We start from the raw sequence: 22,417 nt of genomic DNA on the forward strand, positions 1-22,417 counted from the left end.
CTCCCCGTTCTTCAGCTCCTGTGACCCGATCGCGGGACACCGGCGGCGATCGGGTCCGCAGGTCCCGCTTGTGCGGTCATGGAGCTTCGGACCGGGTCGCTAGCGTGCCCTACGGCTGGGCACTTAAAGGGCAACGTACCTGTGCCCAGCCGTGCCATTCTGCCAACGTATATCGGCGTTAGGCGGTCCTTAAGTGGTTAAACTAAGAATTAAGGTTGTACACAAATATATATATATATGAATAGATATATATTTTTAATTAAGAATTAAGGTTGTATGCAAGTATGTGTGTGTGTATATATATATATATATATATATATATTTATATTTTTTAAGTAAGAATTAAGGTTGTACGCAAGTATGTGTGTAATATATACATATATATATATATATATATATATATACATATATATATATATATATATATATATATATATATATATATATATATATTGTGACAGGAAGTCAGGTAAATCTGTGGGTGTTGTCACAGATGGGAGATACATTTCTGCCTTGTTTCGACAATACACCAATTATTATCAGGTGTCGGCTGCAGAAGTAGCCAGAAAGATTTAAGGGCGTTGGAAAACTTCAGCTGTTCAGAATGAGGCAATTAAGGCCTCTATAAGTAATCCAGAGGATTACTACTGATTGCTGCATCCTGAGGCTTTTTGAGTGAAGGAGAGCAGTGAACAGAAATACTTCTGAAGAGGTGAGGTGCTGTTGATTTTTCTGTGTGATAAAAAAATCAAAAAGACTTTTGTTTTTCTGCTGTATGACCAGCAGTGTCTGCTCAGCAGTAGGCTGTGCCAGACTCCATAGTTCCTGTGTGGTGAAGATAGACGCCCCAAGTGGCCAGGGTTTATTTTATGTTTGATTTTGTTTATGCTGTTTGAATGCTTGCACTTGTTTCCAGCAAGATGGAAGAATAAACCGAATTCTTTGTATTCAACCGTCTTCGGCTGTTTCTCTGTATCATTCTGTGTGTAGTGAACCCATCCAGGGGGGTCACACCCCCCCGCTATCGAGCTAACCCCTTACAATATATATATATATTTTATTAAGAATTAAGGCCATATGCAAGAGAGTGGATGCCTGGAGGGACATAAAACGAATCCGTGGGTATTACAGATAAAACTTGAGGAAGCAATTTGTGTATATTGTAAATGGTGATTCGTATAATAATCCCTCGCTCATTATAAGTCCAAGAGCAACCTACAACATTTTCACCTAAAACTTCATATGAGGTTTTTTTTTATTGAATACATGATAAATTATGATTTTTTTCTCAGCCTTAGGAAATACTTTAAACTTCATCATGCACTTGCTCACTATTCATTATTAATTATTTTCTTGTTATATAATTTTATACTTTGGAATGAAGCAGAGTGTATTCCAGTGCCAAGCCTCAAAGCGGTTTTAAAGGCATATAAAAAAATAAAAAAAAATAATAATAATAATAAACATGTTATACTCACCTTCTCTAAGCAATGCTGTTAATGCACAGAAAAGCGCAGAACTTTTTTCTTTTTTGGTAGCCTGTCGGTGCCCCAGGGTGCCACCATAGCAAGCACTTGTTATGGGGGGGGGGGGCAGATGTGCCAGGCTTGATCCCAATCTGGACTGTGTGGGGCATATCCACGTACCTGCGCGTAATCTTACGCCGGGCGCAGCGTATCTAAGATACACTACACCGCCGCAACTTATTTTTTTTATTTTGAATCCACAAAGAATTTGCGCCGTAAGTTACGGCGGCGTAGTGTATCTCTGGCGGCGTAAGGGTGCGGAATTCAAATGGATGTAATGGGGGCATGTTTTATGTTAATACATCGTGACCCGACGTAAACAACGTTTTTTTTTTAACTGCGCATGCGCCGTCCGTGGGGGTATCCCAGTGCGCATGCTCGAAATTAACCCGGAAAAAGCCAATGACTTACGCAAACAACGTAAACATTTCAAAATTGTACGCGGGAACGACGTCCATACTTAACATTGAGTATGCCTCATATAGCAGGGGTAACTTTACGCCGAAAAAAGCCTTTACGGAAACTACGTAAAAAAATGCGCCGGCCGGACGTACGTTTGTGGATTTGCGTATCTAGCTAATTTGCATACTCGCCGCGGAAATCGACGGAAGCGCCACCTAGCGGTCAGCGTAAATATGCACCTTAGATCCGACGGCGTACTAAGACGTACGCCAGTCGGATCTAGCCCACATTCAGGCGTATCTTGTTTTGTGGATACAAAACAAAGATACGCCGGAGCAACCTAGCAGTTACGCGGCATATCAATAGATACGCCAGCGTAACTGCTTTGTGGATCTGGCCCTGTGTGTCTATTGACATACACAGTGCAGCTCAACCTACCCCCAACCCCCCCCCCCCACTCTGATCGCAGGCTTTGACTGAGAGTAGTAGGAGCCAATGGCTCCCGCTGCTCTCAGCCAAGCTTGTTAGAGAGGAGAGAAGACTGGTAGAGGGCCACAGAACTGTATCGATACAGGACTTGCTTTGGGCACTGATGCGCAGTCATGTTGGAAGGGGCCGTCCCCAAACTCTTCCCACAAAGTTGGAAGCATAAAATTGTCCAAAATGTCTTGGTATGCTGACGCCTTAAGTGAGTGAGTGAGTGAGTGAAAAACGTATAAAGCACATGCGAACTGAATCGCCTCTGGGCGCTGTATCCATTTCATAGGTAAGGAACCCCTTGACCTCAGAAGGTCCTGAAGGCCAAGTGGTCCGACTCCAGTCGGATGGTGGTTGGTAGCGCATTCCACAGGCGGGGTCCATGGACTGCAAATCTTCGATCTCCTTTGGACTTGTATCTGGCTTTGGGTATCTGGAGGAGGTTTTGATTTGTGGATCGCAGAATACGATTTGGGTTATGGGCTTTTATTTTTTCACATAGATATTGGGGGGCATTTCCGTGAATACACTTATGCGTTAGGGAGAGTGCTTTGAAAGTGATTCTATCTTTTACTGGTAACCAATGAAGGGATCTCAGTGAAGGTGAGATTGATTCCCATGGTTTTTTGCCAGTCACTAATTGAGCGGCCGTGCCTTAAGAGTTCCCTTTACTGGAACTAAGGGACCAAGCCCAACCCCTGAAATACAACCCCCACCCCAAATTCCCCCCTCCACCAAATGATTTGGACCAGTGCACAAAGAAAGGTCCATAAAGACTAGCTGGATGAGTGAGTTTGGGGTGGAGGAACTTGGCCTGAACTTGACTCAACCAGTCTCCGCTCTAATTCATCCCAATGGTGTCCTATTGGGTTGAGGCCAGTTAAGTTCCTCCACCCTAAACTCGATCATCCATGTTTTACGGACCTTGCTTTGTGCACAGGTCCAAATCATTTGGTGGAGGGAGGATTATGGTGGGGGGTTGTTTTTCAGGGGTTGGGCTTGGCCCCTTAGTTCCAGTGAAGGGTACTCTGAAGACGTCGGCATACCAAGACATTTTGGACAATTTCATGCTCCCAACTTTGTGGGAACAGTTTGGGGACGGCCTCTTCCTGTTCCAACATGACTGCACACCAGTGCACAAAGCAAGGTCCATAAAGACATGGACGAGCGAGTTTGGGGTGGAGGAACTTCACTGGCCTGCACTTGGCCTGAACTTGACGAAACCTGTGAGGTCAGTCACTGATGTTGGACGGGAAGGCCTTGCTTGCAGTCTCTGTTCTAATTCACCCCAAAGGTGTTCTATGGGGTTGAAGCCAGGCCAGTCAAGTTCCTCCACCTCAAACTCACTCATCCAGCTGGTCTTTATGGATCTCGCTTTGTGCACTGGTCCAAACCATTAGATGGAGGGGGGATTATGGTGTGGGGGTTGTTTTTTAGGGGTTGGGCTTGGCCTCTTAGTTCCAGTGAAGGGAACTCTTAAGACGTCAGCATACCAAGACATTTTGGACAATTTCATGCTCCCAACGTTTTGGGAACAGTTTGGGGACGGCCCCTCCCTGTTCCAACGTGACTGCGCACCAGTGCACAAAGCAAGGTCCATAAAAACATGGATGAGCGAGTTTGGGGTGATGGAGCTTGACTGGCCTGCACTTGGCCTGAACTTGACTAAAAAAAAAATGATAAATAAGTGCAACATTAGACAACAATCAAATACAATACAAAAAGAAAAAACAACAGATTCAAAGACGAACCAAACAGAAAAAAAAGCAACAGTTGCAAATGGTCAAAAAATGTTATAAAAGAAAAAAACAGCAACAAAAAGACAAAAGAAAAAAAAGCCAAAAACACATATACAAAAAGCATAAAATGAAATAATACTGCAATAAAGACCATTAAACCCCTCTAAATAAATAACCACTTAAGGACCTCCTAACGCTGATATACGTCGGCAGAATGGCACGGCTGGGCACAATCACGTACCTGTACGTGATTGTTAAATGCCCAGCCGCAACCCGGTCTGAAGCTCCGTGACCGCGGCTGCGGGACCCACGGACCCGATCGCTGCCAGAGTCCCGCAATTGGTCCCCGGAGCTGAAGAACGGGGAGAGCTGTGTGTAAGCACACCTTCCCCGTTCATTACAGTGGCGCTGTCATTGATCGTCTGTTATAGGGAAAGGCGATCAATGACGTCACACATCCAGCCCCACCCCCCTACAGTTAGAAACACATATGAGGTCACAATTAACCCCTTCAGCGCCCCCCTAGTGGTTAACTCCCAAACTGCAATTGGCATTTTCACAGTAATCAGTGAATTTTTATAGAATGTTTTGCTGTGAAAATGACAATGGTCCCAAAAATGTGTCAAAATTGTCCGAAGTGTCCGCCATAATGTCGCAGTCACGAAAAAAATCGCTGATCACCGCCATTAGTAGTAAAAGAAAAAATATTAATAAAAATGCAATAAAACTATCCCTTATATTGTAAACGCTAAAACAATTTGCGCAAACCAATCGATAAACGCTTATTGCGATTTTTTTTACCAAAAATATGTAGAAGAATACGTATCGGCCTAAACTGAGGGAAAAAAAAGTTTTTTTATATCTTTTTTGGGGGATATTTATTATAGCAAAAAGTAAAAAATATTGTTTTTTTTTCAAAATTGTCGCTCTATTTTTGTTTATAGCGCAAAAAATAAAAACCGCAGAGGTGATCAAATACCACCAAAGAAAGCTCTATTTGTGGGGAAAAAAGGACGTCAATTTTGTTTGGGAGCCACGTCGCACGACCGCGCAATTGTCAGTTAAAGTGACGCGGTGCCGAATCGCAAAAAGTGGCCAGGTCATTTGGCAGCCAAATCCTCCGGGGGTGAAGTGAATAAAAAAAAAAGACAGCATAATAAATTTCACCAAAATCTGCTGCTTGGGGCTGTAGCAAGGACACCTTTGCCTGCTCCGGTTATTGCCGTGACAGGTTGGGCTCAACTTTTATGGCTAAGCAAATCATTTTTCTTTGTAATGCAGAATAAAGAGGCAGTGGGGAGAGATACATTCAGGGCGGATTTCTCTTTAAAGTGTAGTGAAGAATGATGAGTTTGCAGATTTATGACCGTCTCACATTTTGTGTCTGTAGGTCACGGAAACTCGTACCGGCCCGCTGGGATGTAGCAGCTATGACAATCTCGATTCAGTCAGTTCGGTGCTGTTGCAAAGCACAGAAAGCAAACTGCATCTTCAGGGTGAGTAAAATGGATTGTCCAAACTTATAATGTAACAAAAACAAAAAAAAATCACCAGGCTAAAACTTTTAATTCTTTCAAAAACTACATGCAATTTGCTTGTATATCAAAAAATTTTGGTAAGTCGAAATTAGAATTTTCTACTTTTCTACTTATGTGTATGATTCCTGTATCAATTATTGTAGCAATTCACACTCAAATAAAAATCTAATTAAAAAATAATAATAAATTAAAAAAAAAATGTATTCTGTTTTTTAATGAACTTTTGTGGAAAAAAATGTATTTGTAAATAAAAAGATATTCAACAGGAAGGCTACCAAAATGCCCCCTCCCACCCCCAGCTGACCAGGAGGCAAACCAAAGTAGGGAATCATTCCCCCCACCCCAAACTGCCAGTAAAACCATAAAGAAGGAAAGCCAAAGGCACTCCCTTTAAAAAGCCAGTGTCGTTTTATTGCCTGTCCGGACAATAAATCTATAATTGTGTTAAATTTTATCAGAGTGACCCCCGACGTTCTTCCGTTTGGATTTACTAACTAATTTATCTGTGCTGAAGAGCCAAAAAGTTCCTTATTAATTCCATAAGTACAACAGAAACACAAAAGGTAACCAACGCGTTTCGTCAGGCAAAAATCCTCCTTCATCAGGGCTTAGACCAGCGGTGTCAAACTCAATTTCATTGTGGGCCGCCTCAGCAAATTTGATTGCCCTCAAAAGGGCCGGTTGTATCTGTAATATTAGATGTCCAGCGCATCCCCTCCCCTTCCTTTACATTAGTTGTCAAGAGCCACCCCACCATCAAAAGTTGAGTCCCCCACTTTTCCTTACATCACAGTGCGCCCCCCTTTCCTTATGCTGCTGGGAAGAAGCTGGATGCATTGCTTGAATGCAGAAAGTAAGGGTCTGGAGAAAAACCAGAGGAGGGCTGGAGCTCTCCTGCAGCTGAAGGAGAGGTGCGAGGGCCACATGAAATGGCCTGGAAGGCTGGATTTGGCCCGCGGGCCTTGTGTTTGACACCTGTGGCTTAGACAATGTAGCAATAGGCATCTACTGGAGCATATGTTATTGCTAAGGGCCACAAACATGGTACCCCACTTGATAAAGAGTCAATAATGGATCACTATGGTGATAAATGGGAGGGCAGTCTTACCAGATGGCTGGCACAACATGGAAGGCCATCATCTGCTTTGGCTGAGGTTCAGTAATTACTAGGGGTAAAATAACGTTTATGTGGCTGTGTTACCCATAATTTTCTCTGCTTTGGTTGCTGTGTGCCTGGCCTTGTGGCCCCAATGCCCCCAAGGGGGAACCCTTTATGATAGTAACGTCATCTTGTCCACACCTGTTGGACTCTTGAGGAAGCAGGAATATTCTGGGAAATGTGTTGAGAGTACCCGCCCATCCATCACCTTATATGAACTGTAATTATGGATGAATATCTTCCTCTCTAGGAAACATACGAGAATAATTATATTTGCGTTGGACTATGTGGTGATTATTTATGGGTCTCTCTTTCTTGTGTCTTCTTTTACCTTTGTCTACCTATAATTGTATTACAAGGTTTGACAGAACCGTTGTCAGGTCACCCGTAGCCAGGTGACAAGTGCACCCCGATGGGGTCAGGGATGCACCTCAGGGTAGTGAACCCTATAGCCGACTGCTACTATCAGGGAGGAAGCGCAAACCCAAGATCACCCAGGGCGCAGAGTCTAAGAGGCAGCTTTGTGTTCACCAGAGCCCCTAGTGGTGAGGATGGCCTTCGCCGCAGCTGGATCCAGGTCGCGACCCCTGGGATTCCCTAGGTCACACTCCGCAGGGAGAGAGGGGAAGCAGCAGGCAGGACAAATGGTAGTAATGGGTAGGCCGAGGTCAGGGCAAAAGGCAGACAAGGGTAACCAAGAGACAGGCAAAAGGTCAGGGGCACAGGCAAACAGGAGGAGCCAGGGACAAGCCAAAAACGGTACACGGGAAGACAATAGTAGCACACTGCAGACAGGAACTTAAGCAAAGCAACACTGTTGAACAGCACTGCAGACCTGTAGTCTAACAGTTAATATAGACTTCCTGGGATGGCCTGGGTGGGGCCATACAGGAAGAAGAAGTGATAAAAATGGAACCAGAACAGGGTCAGGCCTCTAATGAACAGATGGAAACAGGTAAGCTGAGAGACTACTGCATATTCATGACAACCGTCCAGCACCCAGCTTGGGTGCCTCCCTCAAGATATAGCTTCCTCTAGCCTGGACCCAGTAAGTGGGTATTATAGCTGAACACCCAAGACTAGGCGACACTAGCTTAGATGCAAACTGGAACTCACTTTATTAAAACTCAGACCCATACTTTATACCCCCCCAGGAGGACATTCCCCTCTTGGGGATATTAGCATGACAATACAAACTGTAACCAGGAATATAATTAACATAGCTAAGGAACAACCAACATAAACATTAAGCTAATTAAACAACTAGCCACCTAGGGGACTCCATGCCCACCCAGACCGTTCTGCACCAAGCTTACAACCCTGGATACAAAGTACATTGCATATTACCCTAAACATTCCACAATGGTTCTATAACAATGTAAAGTGGTCACAATATTAATCACATCTCGAAGAGATGATCAGATAGACAGAAACAATAGGTGACTCAATTAACAATGGAAATGCACACCTAGGAGGCACACAATGGGAGAGACATACTTAACAGATTTTAGCAGGAGACACCAGTATCAGGTTGCTTTGAGCTGGTCATATTGACATCTGCTCTGAGTCTCACAGTCTAAAGCAGTCATTGCTGGGCATAGAGGTCCCACATATGTATCGGGGTCCTCCAGTTCCCAGAGTCTGTGTGTTTTGGGGAGACATAGACTTGAATCCGAAGCAAGACCACTCCAGGGGTCCCCTAGGCACACACCTCCCAAAGAGTAGTGTTCCCGTTAAAAGCCAGGTCTGCAAAGGCCCCTGTCCTGGTTGGGTCTGTCACATGAGGGTAGTCTGAAAAGATTACAGCCCGACATGGAAGGAGTGACCACAGACATGAAACTATCAATGCACCAGTTATAAATTGTATCCGACCTACGCAAACACTTGGCATCAGGTACCTTATCCCAAAAAATCAAATATAAAGAAAGAATTGGGGTGGGGTTACAATTAGGGTTGTCCCGATACCACTTTTTTAAGAGTACAAGTACCAATACTTTTTTTCAAGTACTCGCCGATACCGAATACCGATACTTTTTTTTAATCTCATGTGACAGCGGCACATGTGTCAGTATTTTTTTTTTATCTTTAATAATTTGTTTTACATTTTTTTTTTACATTCTTTTAAATTTATAATGCTTTTTTTTTTAAGGGGGGGGGGGGTGGACCGTGTCAGTGTGTTTTTTCTTTTCTTTTTTCTACAATAATTTTTTTTATTCTTTTTTTTTTCAGCCCTGTTGGGGGGGCTTTGGTGAGATATCAGGGGTCTTAACAGAGCTCTGACATCTCCCCTTTGAGACAGAAAGGGACTAGGGACACATGTTCCCCAGTCCCTTTCTCAGCAGCATCAGCTGCACTGAAAATGAATGAAGTGAAGACAGCGGCTTCTCTTCATTCATAAACTGAAACATTGTAATCACAGTTTATAATGTTTCAGTTATGTGAATGGACAGAGTCGGTGATCACTGACTCTGTCCATTCGGAGCAGTAAGGAGCCGGATTTACCGGCTCCTACCCCGCTCTCCATCCTGACAGTTCCAGGGGGTGGAGGAGGAGCACGGAGGGAGAGAGAAACATGGGGGGGACACGGAGGGATACACGGAGGGAGAGAGAAACATGGGGGGACACGGAGGGATACACGGAGGGAGAGAGAAACATGGGGGGGGACACGGAGGGATACACGGAGGGAGAGAGAAACACGGGGGGGGGACACGGAGGGAGAGAGAAACACGGGGGGACACGGAGGGATACACAGAGGGAGAGAGAAACACGGCTGGGGACACGGAGGGAGAGAGAAACATGGGGGGGACACGGAGGGATACACGGAGGGAGAGAGAAACATGGGGGGACACGGAGGGATACACGGAGGGAGAGAGAAACATGGGGGGGACACGGAGGGATACACGGAGGGAGAGAGAAACACGGGGGGATGCCAGTGTAAACACAGCATCCCCCCGTTCTGCCTAGTGACAGGACACTGATCGTCTGTTCCCTCTCATCGGGAACAGTGATCAGTGTCGTATCACTGCTAGCCCATCCCCCACACAGTTAGAATCACTCCCTAGGACACATATAACCCCTTTTCCCTGCCAGTCACATTTACACAGTAATCAGTGCATTTTTATAGCACTGATCGCTGTATAAATGACAATGGTCCCAAAGTGTCTGATGTGTCCGCCATAATGTTGCAGTCATTATAAAAATCGCTGAACGCCGCCATTACTAGTAAAAAAAAAAGATATTAATAAAAATGCCATAAAACTACCGCATCCCCTATTTTGTAGACGCAATAACTTTTGCGCAAACCAATCAATATACGCTTATTGCGTTTTTTTTTTACCAAAAATATGTAGAAAAATACGTATCGGCCTAAACTGAGGGAATTTTTTTTTTTTTTTATATATTTTTGGGGCATATTTATTACAGCAAAAAGTTAAAAACAGCTTTTTTTTTTAAATTGTCGCTCTATTTTTGTTTATAGAGCAAAAAATAAAAACCGCAGAGGTGATCAAATACCACCAAAAGAAAGCTCTATTTGTGGGAAAAAAAGGTCGCCAATTTCGTTTGGGAGCCGCGTCGCACGACAGCGCAATTGTCAGTTAAAGAGACGCAGTGCCGAATCGCAAAAAGTGCTCTGGTCAGGAAGGGAGGTCAATTCTTCCGGGGCTGAAGTGAGTGAGTGAGGAACTTATATAGCGCAACACATGCGAACTGAATCGCCTCTGGGCGCTTAGTATCCTTTCCCTACTGTACTTTTGCCCTCAGAAGAGATGGGTTTTGATTTTTTTTTCTGAAGGCCAGGTGATTCCCCTCCAGTCGGATGCTGGTTGGTAGAGTGTTCCATAGTCTAGGTCCTTGGATTCCAAATCTGCGTTCTCCTTTGGACTTGTATCTGGCTTTGGGTATCTGGAGTAGATTTTGGTTGGTGGATCGCAGAATGCGATTGGGGTTATGGGCTTTTATTTTTTCGCATAGATATTGGGGGGCGTTTCCTTGAACACACTTATGTATTAGACAGAGTGCCTTGAACGTGATTCTGTCTTTTACTGGCAACCAATGAAGGGATCTCAGTGAAGGTGAGATTGATTCCCATGTTTTTTTCCCAGTCACAAGTCGAGAGGCTGTATTTTGAACGACTTGCAGACGAGTGATTTGGTAATTGGGGAGTCCTAGATAGAGGGCATTTGGATAGTCAAGTCTGGAGTTGATAATTGTTCCCACCACGACTTCCATGTCCTCTTTCGGGATAAAGGGAACGAGTCTGCGTAGTAGGTGCAGCAGATGGTGGGATCCGCTGACTACTGACCCTATTTGTGCATCCATTGTCATGTGGGTGTCAAAAATGACTCCGAGGCTTTTGACTTTGGTGCTAGGGGTGATGGTTTGTCCCAGAATGGGCGGCGGTGTCCATATTGGTGCGGGAAGTCTCTTTCGGTTGGTGTGAAACAGGAGAAGTTCTGTTTTTGAGCCGTTGAGTTTAAGGTAACTCTCCGTCATCCAATTCTCTATCAAAGTAAGGCATTTCTCTAGTCCGAGATAATGATCCTTATTGTTGCAGATGCGAAAGTAGAGTTGGGTATCATCCGCGTAGGAGTGGTAGAGTAACTTCTGGTTACTGATGATTTCAAAAAGAGGGCGGAGATATATATTGAATAGTACGAGCAACAAGGGGGATCCCTGAGAGACTCCGCATGACACCGTGGGTTTTTCAGAAGTGAAAGGACTCGGTTTCACTATTTGAGATCGGTTTTCCAAGAAGGAGGAGAACCAGGGTAAATCCGAGACAGCGACTCCGGCTACTTCAGCTAGACGAGTCATCAATAATTTGTGGTCTACAGTATCAAATGCTGCGCTTAGGTCCAACAGTATCAGAAGACAAGACAAGAAGTGGTTAAACTTTTGCCTTGGGGCCCCTCCGTTGTGTGAAGCTTTGACCCCGAATGAAGGAATGAAAATATACAATATCAAACAAGCGAAAATATAAAAAAGCAAGAAATTACTTTACAAAAAAAAATTAAAAATGTTACAATAATAACTCATAATGTGAACTTTCTCTGGGCGGAATTGAGAACAAGCTCCAGACAATAAAATTTCTCGGTTGGTTCGGCTTCGACTTTGAACATATTTATGTACTTCACCTAGTAGGATTCCATGAAATCTATTACATTGCCGAGGTCTGGTTTCCTTTCTCCCTAATGTAAATTGAAGTCACCATGTACAATCAATGTAATTATACTCGGGCCCCAGAAAAATAATTGAATCATATATTGCAGTCTGTAATATAAGAAAGTGTTGATTCCTTACTATCTAAATATGATTAACTACAATGCCCCCGGGCAATGTTGATGGCTGTGGATACTAACTTGTATGTAAATCGGGAACCTTGAAAGAAAGCATTGATTGGCTTTCTGTGCAACGACTGCACGAGAAGCTAGAGACAGACAAATTTCAAGCTAGAATTTTTTATTAAGAATAATTATGGCTTCCCATTTAAAAAAAAAAAATAATATGTTGCAACGCTTAATTACAACTACAACTTCACTTACACTTTTTCACCAGCTCCCTGAAAAACCTCCCGAATGACTACCAAACCCACCACTGAAGGCCATCTACTGAAGCTTCTTGTGATGGTGTGACAACACTGCTGCACTGCTCCTTAGAACAAAGCAGCTTTGTCCCCCTTATGTAATCTGTGTGTCAGAAACCATGAATCAGACCGAGGCAGAAGTACAGTTAAATCACACTTGTTTAACCACTTAAGACCCGGACCTTTAGGCAGGTAAAGGACCTGGTCAGTTTTTGCGATTCGGCGCTGCGTCGCTTTAACTGACAATTGTGTGGTCGTACGACGTGGCTCCCAAACAAAATTAGCGTCCTTTTTTCCCCCACAAATAGAGCTTTCTTTTGGTGGTATTTGATCACCTCTGCGATATTTAGATTTTGCGCTATAAACAAAAATTGAGCGACAATTTTGAAAAAAAATAATATTTTTTACTTTTTGCTATAATAAATATCCCCCAAAAATATATAATAACTTTTTTCTTCAGTTTAGGCCGATACGTATTCTTCTACCTATTTTTGGTTAAAAAATAATCGCAATAAGCGTTTATCGATTGGTTTGCGTAACATTTATAGCGTTTACAAAATAGGGGATAGTTTTATTGCATTTTTATAATTTTTTTTTTTTTACTACTAATGGCAGCGATCAGCGATTTTCTTTGTGACTGCGATATTATGGCGGACACTTCGGACAATTTTGACACATTTTTGGGACCATTGTCATTTTCACAGCAAAAAATGCATTAAAAAACAATTGCAGTTTGGGAGTTAACCACAAGGGGGCACTGAAGGGGTTAAGTGTGACCTCATTTGTGTTTCTAACTGTAGGGGGTGTGGCTGTAGGTGTGACGTCATTGATTGTGTTTCCCTATAAAAGGGATCACACGATCAATGACGGCGCCACAGTGAAGAACGGGGAAGCCGTGTTTATACTCACCTCTCCTCGTTCTTCAGCTCCGGGGACCGATCGCGGGACTCCAGCGGCGATCGGGTCCGCGGGTCCCATGGTCACGGAGCTTCGGACCGGGTTGCGGGCGCGTGCCCGCAACCCACGGCTGGCCACTTAAAGAGGACGTACCTGTATGTGCTTGTGACCAGCCATTCTGCCGACGTATATATGTGCAGGAGGCGGTCCTTAAGTGGTTAATTACAACTACATCTTCACTTACACTTTTTCACCAGCTCCGTGAAAAAACTTCCAAATGACTACCAAACCAACCATTGAAGGTCATCTACTGAAGCTTCTTGTGATGGTGTGACAACACTGCTGCACTGCTCAGATCAGAGCAGCGTTGTCCCCCTTATGTAATCTGTGTGTCAGAAACCATGAATCAGACCGATACAGAAGTATAAAGTATAAGTTAAATCACACTTGTTTAATAATAAAAAAGTAAACAGAGTACCGTATATACTCGAGTATAAGCCAAGTTTTTCAGCCCTTTTTCTTGGGCTGAAAATGACCCCCCTTGGCTTATACTCAAGTCCATTGCTGCTTAGTGGGAAGAATAGTGCCCCATCACTGGTATTAGTGGGAGGAATATTGCCCCATTATTGGTATCAGTGGGAGGAATAGTGCCCCATCATTGATACTTTTGGGAGGAAAAGTGCTCCATCATTGGTATCAGTGGGAGGAATAGTGCCCCATCATTGGTATCAGTGGGAGGAATAGTGCCCCATCACTGGTATCAGTGGAAGGAATAGTGTCCCATCATTGGTATCAGTGGGAGGAATAGTGCCCCATCACTGGTATCAGTGGGAGGAATAGTGTCCCATCATTGGTATCAGTGGGAGGAATAGTGTCCCATCATTGGTATCAGTAGGAGGAATAGTAACCTGTCCATGGTATCAGTGGGAGGAATAGTACTCTGTCCGTGGTATCAGTGGGAGGAATAGTCCCCTGTCCATGGTATCAGTAGGGGGAATAGTACCCAGTCCATGGTATCAGTGGGGGGAATAGTACCCTGTCCATGGTATCAGTGGGGGGAAATAGTACCCAGTCCATGGTATCAGTGGGGGGGGGAATAGTACCCTGTCCATGGTATCAGTGGGGGGGAATAGTACCCTGTCCATGTTATTAGTGGGGGGGATAGTACTCTGTCCGTGGTATCAGTGGGAGGAATAGTCCCCTGTCCATGGTATCAGTGGGGGGAATAGTACCCTGTCCATGGTATCATTTGGGGGGAATAGTACCCTGTCCATGGTATCAGTGGGGGGGGGATAGTACCCTGTCCATGGTATCAGTGGGGGGGGGAATAGTACCCTGTCCATGGTATCAGTGGGGGGAATAGTACCCTGTCCATGGTATCAGTGGGGGGGAATAGTACCCTGTCCATGGTATCAGTGGGGGGGGAATAGTACCCTGTCCATGGTATCAGCGGGGGGGGGGGATAGTACCCTGTCCATGGTATCAGTGGGGGGGGAATAGTCCCCTGTCCATGGTATCAGTGGGGGGAATAGTACCCTGTCCATGGTATCAGTGGGGGGGGGGGAAATAGTACCCTGTCCATGGTATCAGTGGGGGGGGAATAGTACCCTGTCCATGGTATCAGTGGGGGGAATAGTACCCTGTCCATGGTATCAGTGGGGGGGAATAGTACCCTGTCCATGGTATCAGTGGGGGGGGGGAATAGTACCCTGTCCATGGTATCGGTGGGGGGGGGAATAGTACCCTGTCCATGGTATTAGTGGGGGGAATAGCACCCTGTTCATGGTATCAGTGGGGGGGGAATAGTACCCTGTCCATGGTATCAGTGGGGGGAATAGTACCCTGTCCATGGTATCAGTGGGGGGAATAGTACCCTGCCCATGGTATCAGTGGGAGGAATAGTGCCCACTGTAAATGTTGGCAGGAGGAAAAGTTCCCCAAGGGCTGGATTAATGCAAGCAAAACGGCTACTTCTGGCCCCTGATCCTCAGTTTGGAGGTCACTGCACAAGCACATGCCATCACAGCAGAGAAATATTACCAAGAGGACTGTAGTCACGACCGGAGTGGCAGAGGAAATTGCTGGTTGCAGTAACAGTGTTTCTCAACTTTTTTTTTTTTTTTTTTAGTTGAGGCACCCTATACAAAATGATGAACAGTCTCGAGGCACCCCATTCTAAAATGTAAACGCGATTCAAGGAGAAGGGTCAAACAAGGGTGCCATGCAGGAAACTGACATCCTCCTTATCAACTGATGATGCCATTGGTCGTTAGGACACCGTCAGCTAGAAGGTTGTCATAGTGCACAAGGAAAAACTCTGGCTCGGGTCAGGTTTGGGGGTCCCCCAAAATCCATACTAGACCCTTATCTGAGCACGCAGCCCGGCCGGTCAGAAAAGGGGGTGGGAACGAGCGAGCGCCCCCCCTCCTGAATCGTACCAGGCCGCATGCCCCAAAGCACCCACCCCCCATGTTGAGGGCATGTGGCCTCGCCCCCCCACCCCCTTTCCTGACCGCGTGCTCGGTTAAGGGTCTGGTATGGATTTTGGGGGACCCCCATGCTGTTTTTTCGGGCTTCCCCTTTAAATCCATACCAGACCCAAGGGCCTGGTATGCTCCTGGAGGTGGAACCCATGCCGTTTTTTTTTTTTAATTTGGCATGGAGTTCCCCCTCAAGATCAGCAGAGCACAAGTCGCATGCCAAAGTCGGAGCGTGCAAGACGGAGTTCCGACTTCAATGATATTCAATGGGCTGAAGTAGGATCAAAGTCGGACCAAAGTAGTACAGGGAGCATTTTCAAAGTCGGTCCGACATGTGTCAGACCAGTTAAGATGCCTCTCATAGGAAAAACCCGGCCTTAAGCCTCGTACACACGACCGAGGAACTCGACTGGCGAAACACATTGTTTTCCTCGTCTAGTTCCTTGTTCGGCTGTCGAGGAACTAGACAAGGCAAGTTTCTCCATTCCCGTCGAGGAAAAATAAGACGTGCTCTCTTTTTGGCTCGACGGGATCCTCGACAGTTTCCTCTGCGAAAAATGTACACACGACCGGTTTCCTCGGCAAAAAAAAAATCCCAGCAAGTTTCTTGCTGGTTTTTGCCGAGAAACTCGGTCGTGTGTATGAGGCTTGAGTGTAACTTTTGGCCAGTTTTTTGGCATTTTGCCAAGACATTCGTTAAGACACCATAAGGCACTCCAGGCTGCCTGGGCACCTTGGTTGAAAAAGGCTGCCCTATATAATTTATATTTACCACCCAGTTTAGCCAAAGGCAGAAGGTGCCTATGCTGTATTCTACATTTTAACCAACAGATGGGCTTAGTAGGCTCCCCCTTAAAATAACAATATTTAATAGTTAATGGGAACTACCACCTCCTTAAAATACTCCCTCTCGTACATTGTCTCCCTGTCTTGTAGAGAAAGGGCTGGAAGACTTTTATCTTGGCCATTTATTTTTTTATAGCGAGATGATGACCCAAGAAGTATCTGCCAAGTCTCTTCCAGCACACCATGATGTCTGGCATAGCCTGTATTGGCGACTGGTACGTGAAGAGAAGCATAAAAAAGAAGGGCTTTGGAATAAAGCCCAGATACATGAATTACAATGATCCAGAGATTCACTGATGTGACGGTTATAAGGGAACCTCATTCAGGGAAGTAACTTAAAGCGGTAGTTCACCCCCCCCGACACGATTTTACCATCGAGACAGGCATTGTAGCGCGAGCTACAGTATGCCTGTCCCGATTTTTTTAACCCCGGACTCACCTTGTAATCGGAGATCGTAGATTTCGGCTCCCGCGGGGAATGGGCGTGCCTATGGAGAGGGAGGATGATTGACGGCCGGCCCTGGCACGTCACTCTCCCCGAAGACAGCCGGAGTAGGTCTCGGCTCTTCACGGCGCCTGCGCACAGGCTATGCGCACGCGTCGTGAAGAGCCAAGCCTATTTCGGCTATTTCCGGAGAAGCGTGACGCGCCAGAGCCGGCCGTCAATCATCCTCCGTCTCCATAGGCACGCCCATTCCCCGGTATCTTCAATCTACGAGAACAAGGTGAGTATGGGGGGAAAAAATTCGGGACAGGCATACTGTAGCTCGCGCTACAATGCCTGATTTTATGGTAAAAGAAAAAATAAAAAATTTTTTTTCGTTGATAGGGTGAACCCCCGCTTTAAGCAAGTCATCTTGGCAGTCCGGCAAACATGATGGTCCAGCATATTAATGTTTCTCTGTTATGAGATGAGAGAACGGCATAACCCAGCTGACTTGATGGGGGGTCCTACAGTTTGTAAAAGTTGAAGATGTTTTTGTGACGGATCTCGGATACCCGGTATGGGAACCTCCGCCAGACCCGTGTCTCCGGTCCCCCGAATGCACCCGCAGCCTTAATCAGCCCTTAACCCCTCAATCACGAGACAAGCCACACAGGTGTTGAGGGTTAAACATGCAGAGCATAAAACTCTTTATTAAAGTGGAGGTTCACCCAAAAAAATCTATTTTTAACATTAGACTGAGGCTAATTGTGCGAAGCAGAATAGTACCCTGTCCATGGTATCAGTGGGGGGGAATAGTACCCAGTCCATGGTATCAGTGGGGGAGCGGGAATAGTACCCTGTCCATGGTATCAGTGGGGGGGAATAGTACCCTGTCCATGGTATCAGTGTGGGGGGGGGGGGAATAGTACCCTGTCCATAGTATCAGTGGGGGGAATAGTACCCTGTCCATGGTATCAGTGGGGGGAATAGTACCCTGTCCATGGTATCAGTGGGGGGGAATAGTACCCTGTCCATGGTATCAGTGGGGGGGGGGGATAGTACCCTGTCCATAGTATCAGTGGGGGGGAATAGTACCCTGTCCATGGTATCAGTGGGGGGGGGGGAATAGTACCCTGTCCATAGTATCAGTGGGGAGAATAGTACCCTGTCCATGGTATCAGTGGGGGGAATAGTACCCTGTCCATGGTATCAGTGGGGGGGAATAGTACCCTGTCCATGGTATCAGTGGGGGGGGGGGAATAGTATCCTGTCCATGGTATCAGTGGGGGGAATAGTACCCTGACCATGGTATCAGTGGAGGGGAATAGTACCCTGTCCATGGTATCAGTGGGAGGAATAGTGCCCACTATAAATGTTGGCAGGAGGAAAAGTTCCCCAAGGGCTGGATTAATGCAAGCAAACGGCTACTTCTGGCCCCTGACCCTCAGTTTGGAGGTCACTGCATAAGCACATGCCATCACAGCAGAGAAATATTACCAAGAGGACTGTATCGTCCACAGTGTTCCCCTTTACATCAGGGTCCACATTGTTCCCCTTTACATCAGGGTCCACAGTGTCCCCCTTTACATCAGGGTCCACAGTGTTCCCATCTACATCAGGGTCCACATAGTCACTCTTTACATCAGGGTCTACAGAGTCCCCTTTTACATCAGGGTCCACAAAGTTCCCCCTTGCACTGTAAAGGGAAACCCTGCGGACTCTGATGTGCTGTAAAGAGGAACTTTGATGTAAAGGGGACTCTGGCAACCCTGATGTAAGGGGGCAATCTAATATAAGGGGGAACTCTGTGGTCTCTGATATAAGGGGGGGGGATCATTGGGAAGGGCCCTGGGATCAGTGGGAAGGGCCCTGGGCTCGGGTTAGGAGGGCCCTTTGTGGTTTTCTTGCCTCAGGGCCCCCGATGTTTCGCCTCTGCCAGGACCAATCATTTTGTGAACATACCCGCCCTTAGTAAAACAAGCAAAATTGTTATTTGCCACCCAGTTACAAGTCCATCAATCACCCAATAGAAAAATGAATAAACAAATAAATGGAGAACCTGCATATATAGAACCCCAAGCTTACAGTTGATGGAGAGGAAGGCAAACAACCCTTATAAAGTCCAATTTGCTTCAACAGGGAAAAAAAATTCCATTCCGATCCCCCGAGGCATTTAGAGGTTCCCGGGGTCAGCAAACCTCAGTGTGATTAATTATATAGATTAGTAGCTATTTATAACCCACCCACCATGTTTAGCATTCTTCTGATGTGGGTAGAACTAGCTCCTGAGGTAGGTACTGAACATTTTTACAGCTCTTACTGTAAAGAAAAGCCTCTCGGCATGCAGAGGCGAGACAAATTTTCTTCCAGAAGTCAAGAGCGCCCCCTTGTCCTTGTAATGACCTTGAAATGAACAATCCTGCACCACCTTCACTATATGGACACAGTATACATACTAGAATGTGTCTATACTTCTGACGAACAAATGGTGAGGGTCAGGGGCGGCTGGTGCTCAAAATCTTTGGGGGGCGCACACAAACTGAAAAAAACCCATAAATTGCAGCCACTGTGCCCATCAAGCGCAGCCACTGTGCCCATCAAGCGCAGTCACTGTGCCCAAACGCAGTCGCTGTGCCCAAACGCAGCCGCTGTGCCCATCAAGAGCAGCCGCTGTGCCCATCAAACGCAGCCGCTGTGCCCATCTAACGCAGCCTCTGTGCCCATCTAACGCAGCCTCTGTGCCCATAAAGCGCAACCGCTGTGCCCATAAAGCGCAACCGCTGTGCCCGTCAAGCGCAGCCGCTGTGCCCGTCAAACGCAGCCGCTGTGCCCGTCAAGCGCAACCGCTGTGCCCATCAAGCGCAGCCTCTGTGCCCATCAAGCGCAGCCGCTGTGCCCATCAAGCGGCTGCGCTTGTGCCCATCAAGCGCAGCCGCTGTGCCCATCAAGCGCAGCTGCTGTGCCCATTAAGCGCAACCGTTGTGCTCATTAAACGCAGCCACTGTGCCCATCATGCGCAGCCACTGTGCCCATTAAGCGCAGCCACTGTGCCCATCAAACGCAGCCCCTGTGCCCATCAAGCGAAGCCGCTGTGCCCATTAAGCGCAACCGTTGTGCCCATCATGCGCAGCCACTGTGCCCATTAAGCGCAGCCGCTGTACCCATTAAGCGCAACCGTTGTGCCCATTAAGCGCAACCGCTGTGCCCATCTAGAGCAGCCGCTGTGCCCATCAAACACAGACGTTGTGCCCATCAAACACAGCCACTGTGCCCCATCAAGCGCAGCCACTGTGCCCATCAAACGCAGCCGCTGTGCCCATCAAGCGCAGCCACTGTGCCCATTAAGAGGAGCCGCTGTGCCCATCAAACGCAGCTGCTGTGCCCATCAAGTGCAGCCGCTGTGCCCATCAAGCGCAGCCGCTGTGCCCATCAAGCGCAGCCGCTGTGCCCAAAAAACGCAGCCACTGTGCCCATAAATTGCCGCCACTGTGCCATTCAAACGCAGCTACTGTACCCATCAATTGCTACCACTGTGCCCATGAATTGCCGCTAGTGTGCCCCATCAAATGCTGCCAGTGTGCATGGCCCGGGAGTCGGGACTTACCTGTCTCGCAGCGGGTCACAGTGGCGTCCTCCATGTCCACACTCCTCGACCCCTCTACATCACAGATATCCCCCCAGCACTCTGACCCCTCTACATCACAGATATCCCCCCAGCACCGGTAACCATATACCATAAGATACCCCTTGTATTGTGACCCCACTACATGCCTGATACCCCCTACACTGTGGCCTCTCTACATCCCTGATACCTCTAGCACTATAGCCACCCAAGCTACCCCCAAGCATTGCTACACCCTATACGCTCCAGATCCCCCCTCAGCATTGTTTTCCCCCTATACACCCTCGATATCCCCCAGCACCATTATTCCATCCATGTAGTACCCCCTTTTCCAGTGGAGATACAGTGCATGTTAACTTTTGGCTCTGTGCCCACCTCCAGCACTGGACTCACCTATACCAATCAAGCAGGCGGAAGGAGGGGCAGAGGAGGGAGCATCCCACTGGGCATTCCAAACCTTCTGGTGCAAACAGTGCTGGACAGCTGGGCTCACCATGACACCATCCACAATGCTGCCGACTCTAGCTCCTATGCCACGGCCTTCGAGTCCCGAGCATTTAAGCTGCATGTGGCGGGGTCAGAGCATCACTGGGGCTCTGGCCCTGCCGGCTGTGAAATATTAGGCATTGTTCTGCACGGCACAGCGCACCGCTGCCAGCCTGCCTCCCCTGTGTATCCATCACTCTCAGTGCCAATTCCGGGAGAGCATGGGCTCAAGGACCAGCTGCTTTGGGGAAAGTGAAGGGGCCCCCCATGCAGCTGGGGCCCCTGGGCAGTGCCCAGGTGTCCCCTCTCATTAAGACAGCCCTGCCCATCTCCACCTTTAGGAGCTCAGGTGAACACCAGTTAATGCGTAGACTCTGCACCTCGGGTGAGCTTGTATCATCTGCCAGAGTGTCCTGCTGCTTCACTTATCTAGCTGGTCGGTGGGATCCTCTCTACTGCTGGTTTACGAGCCTGGCCCCTGACCCCGACACCCAGACTCCACACCATGACTTACATTTTATGGATGAGTAGAGTGTAGAATTGGTGAAGGTGTGTGTAACGGAATGACCCGTGACAAACAGAGACTTTGGAAGGATGAGGGGTACTCCTGTACCGGCGTCACCAAGGAGTCTTATGTCTAGGGTCACCTTATGTCCAATAGGGCCATAGGGTGACTGAGAAATTATATCAGAAATTACAGGACAGGGGACATTACTGATAGCTCATATTACAGGATCTTGAGATATTGCAAAGTGTTGGTTTATTCTGACCCTACCAGTCAATAGAATGACTCTTTCAATGCGTAGCCCAGGCTATTGAGTTGTTAAATGAGGCTGACTCCTGATAGGCCTTTCATTGTGTGATAACACTGTTTAAAGCCTATTGATGATCAGGTGTGAATACCTTTCTGTCGGAGACAGACCGTCTGTCTAAAGATGTGGATTGAGGGGAAATCATTGTGTGATGGTGTTTTGGTTGAATTCTATTAATGAAGGAATTTGACTTCTCAGGTGTAGTGATTAGGTCATGTTAATTATAGACCGGTGCCGAAATGTCTGGAATGTTTAGCAATAAGCCCATCTGAAGGTGTACTGAAGCCCCCCCAGTGTGTGATGTTGGGGTGGAGAGTTCTTTGTTCCTTTGATTATTGTAACCTGTTGTACTGTATATAAGAAAGCTAAGTTACCATTAAAGGTGTCTTTTCATTTGAAACCTGAACCCAGAGCTGTGTGTC

The 22,417-nt window shown here is 46.7% G+C and overlaps 1 protein-coding gene across 1 annotated transcript in view; it reads left to right on the forward strand.

Moving 5' to 3' along the window:
- BRINP1 (BMP/retinoic acid inducible neural specific 1) overlaps positions 1–22,417 on the forward strand; it is a 291,456-nt gene that overhangs the window by 184,540 nt on the left and 84,499 nt on the right. The window contains exon 5 of the mRNA XM_040322746.1: positions 5,535–5,640. Coding sequence (XP_040178680.1) covers positions 5,535–5,640 — 106 coding nt within the window. The remainder of the gene's footprint in view (positions 1–5,534; positions 5,641–22,417) is intronic.

Source organism: Rana temporaria, chromosome 9 (assembly GCF_905171775.1).
Source record: "Rana temporaria chromosome 9, aRanTem1.1, whole genome shotgun sequence".
Taxonomy (NCBI): Eukaryota; Metazoa; Chordata; class Amphibia; order Anura; family Ranidae; genus Rana; species Rana temporaria.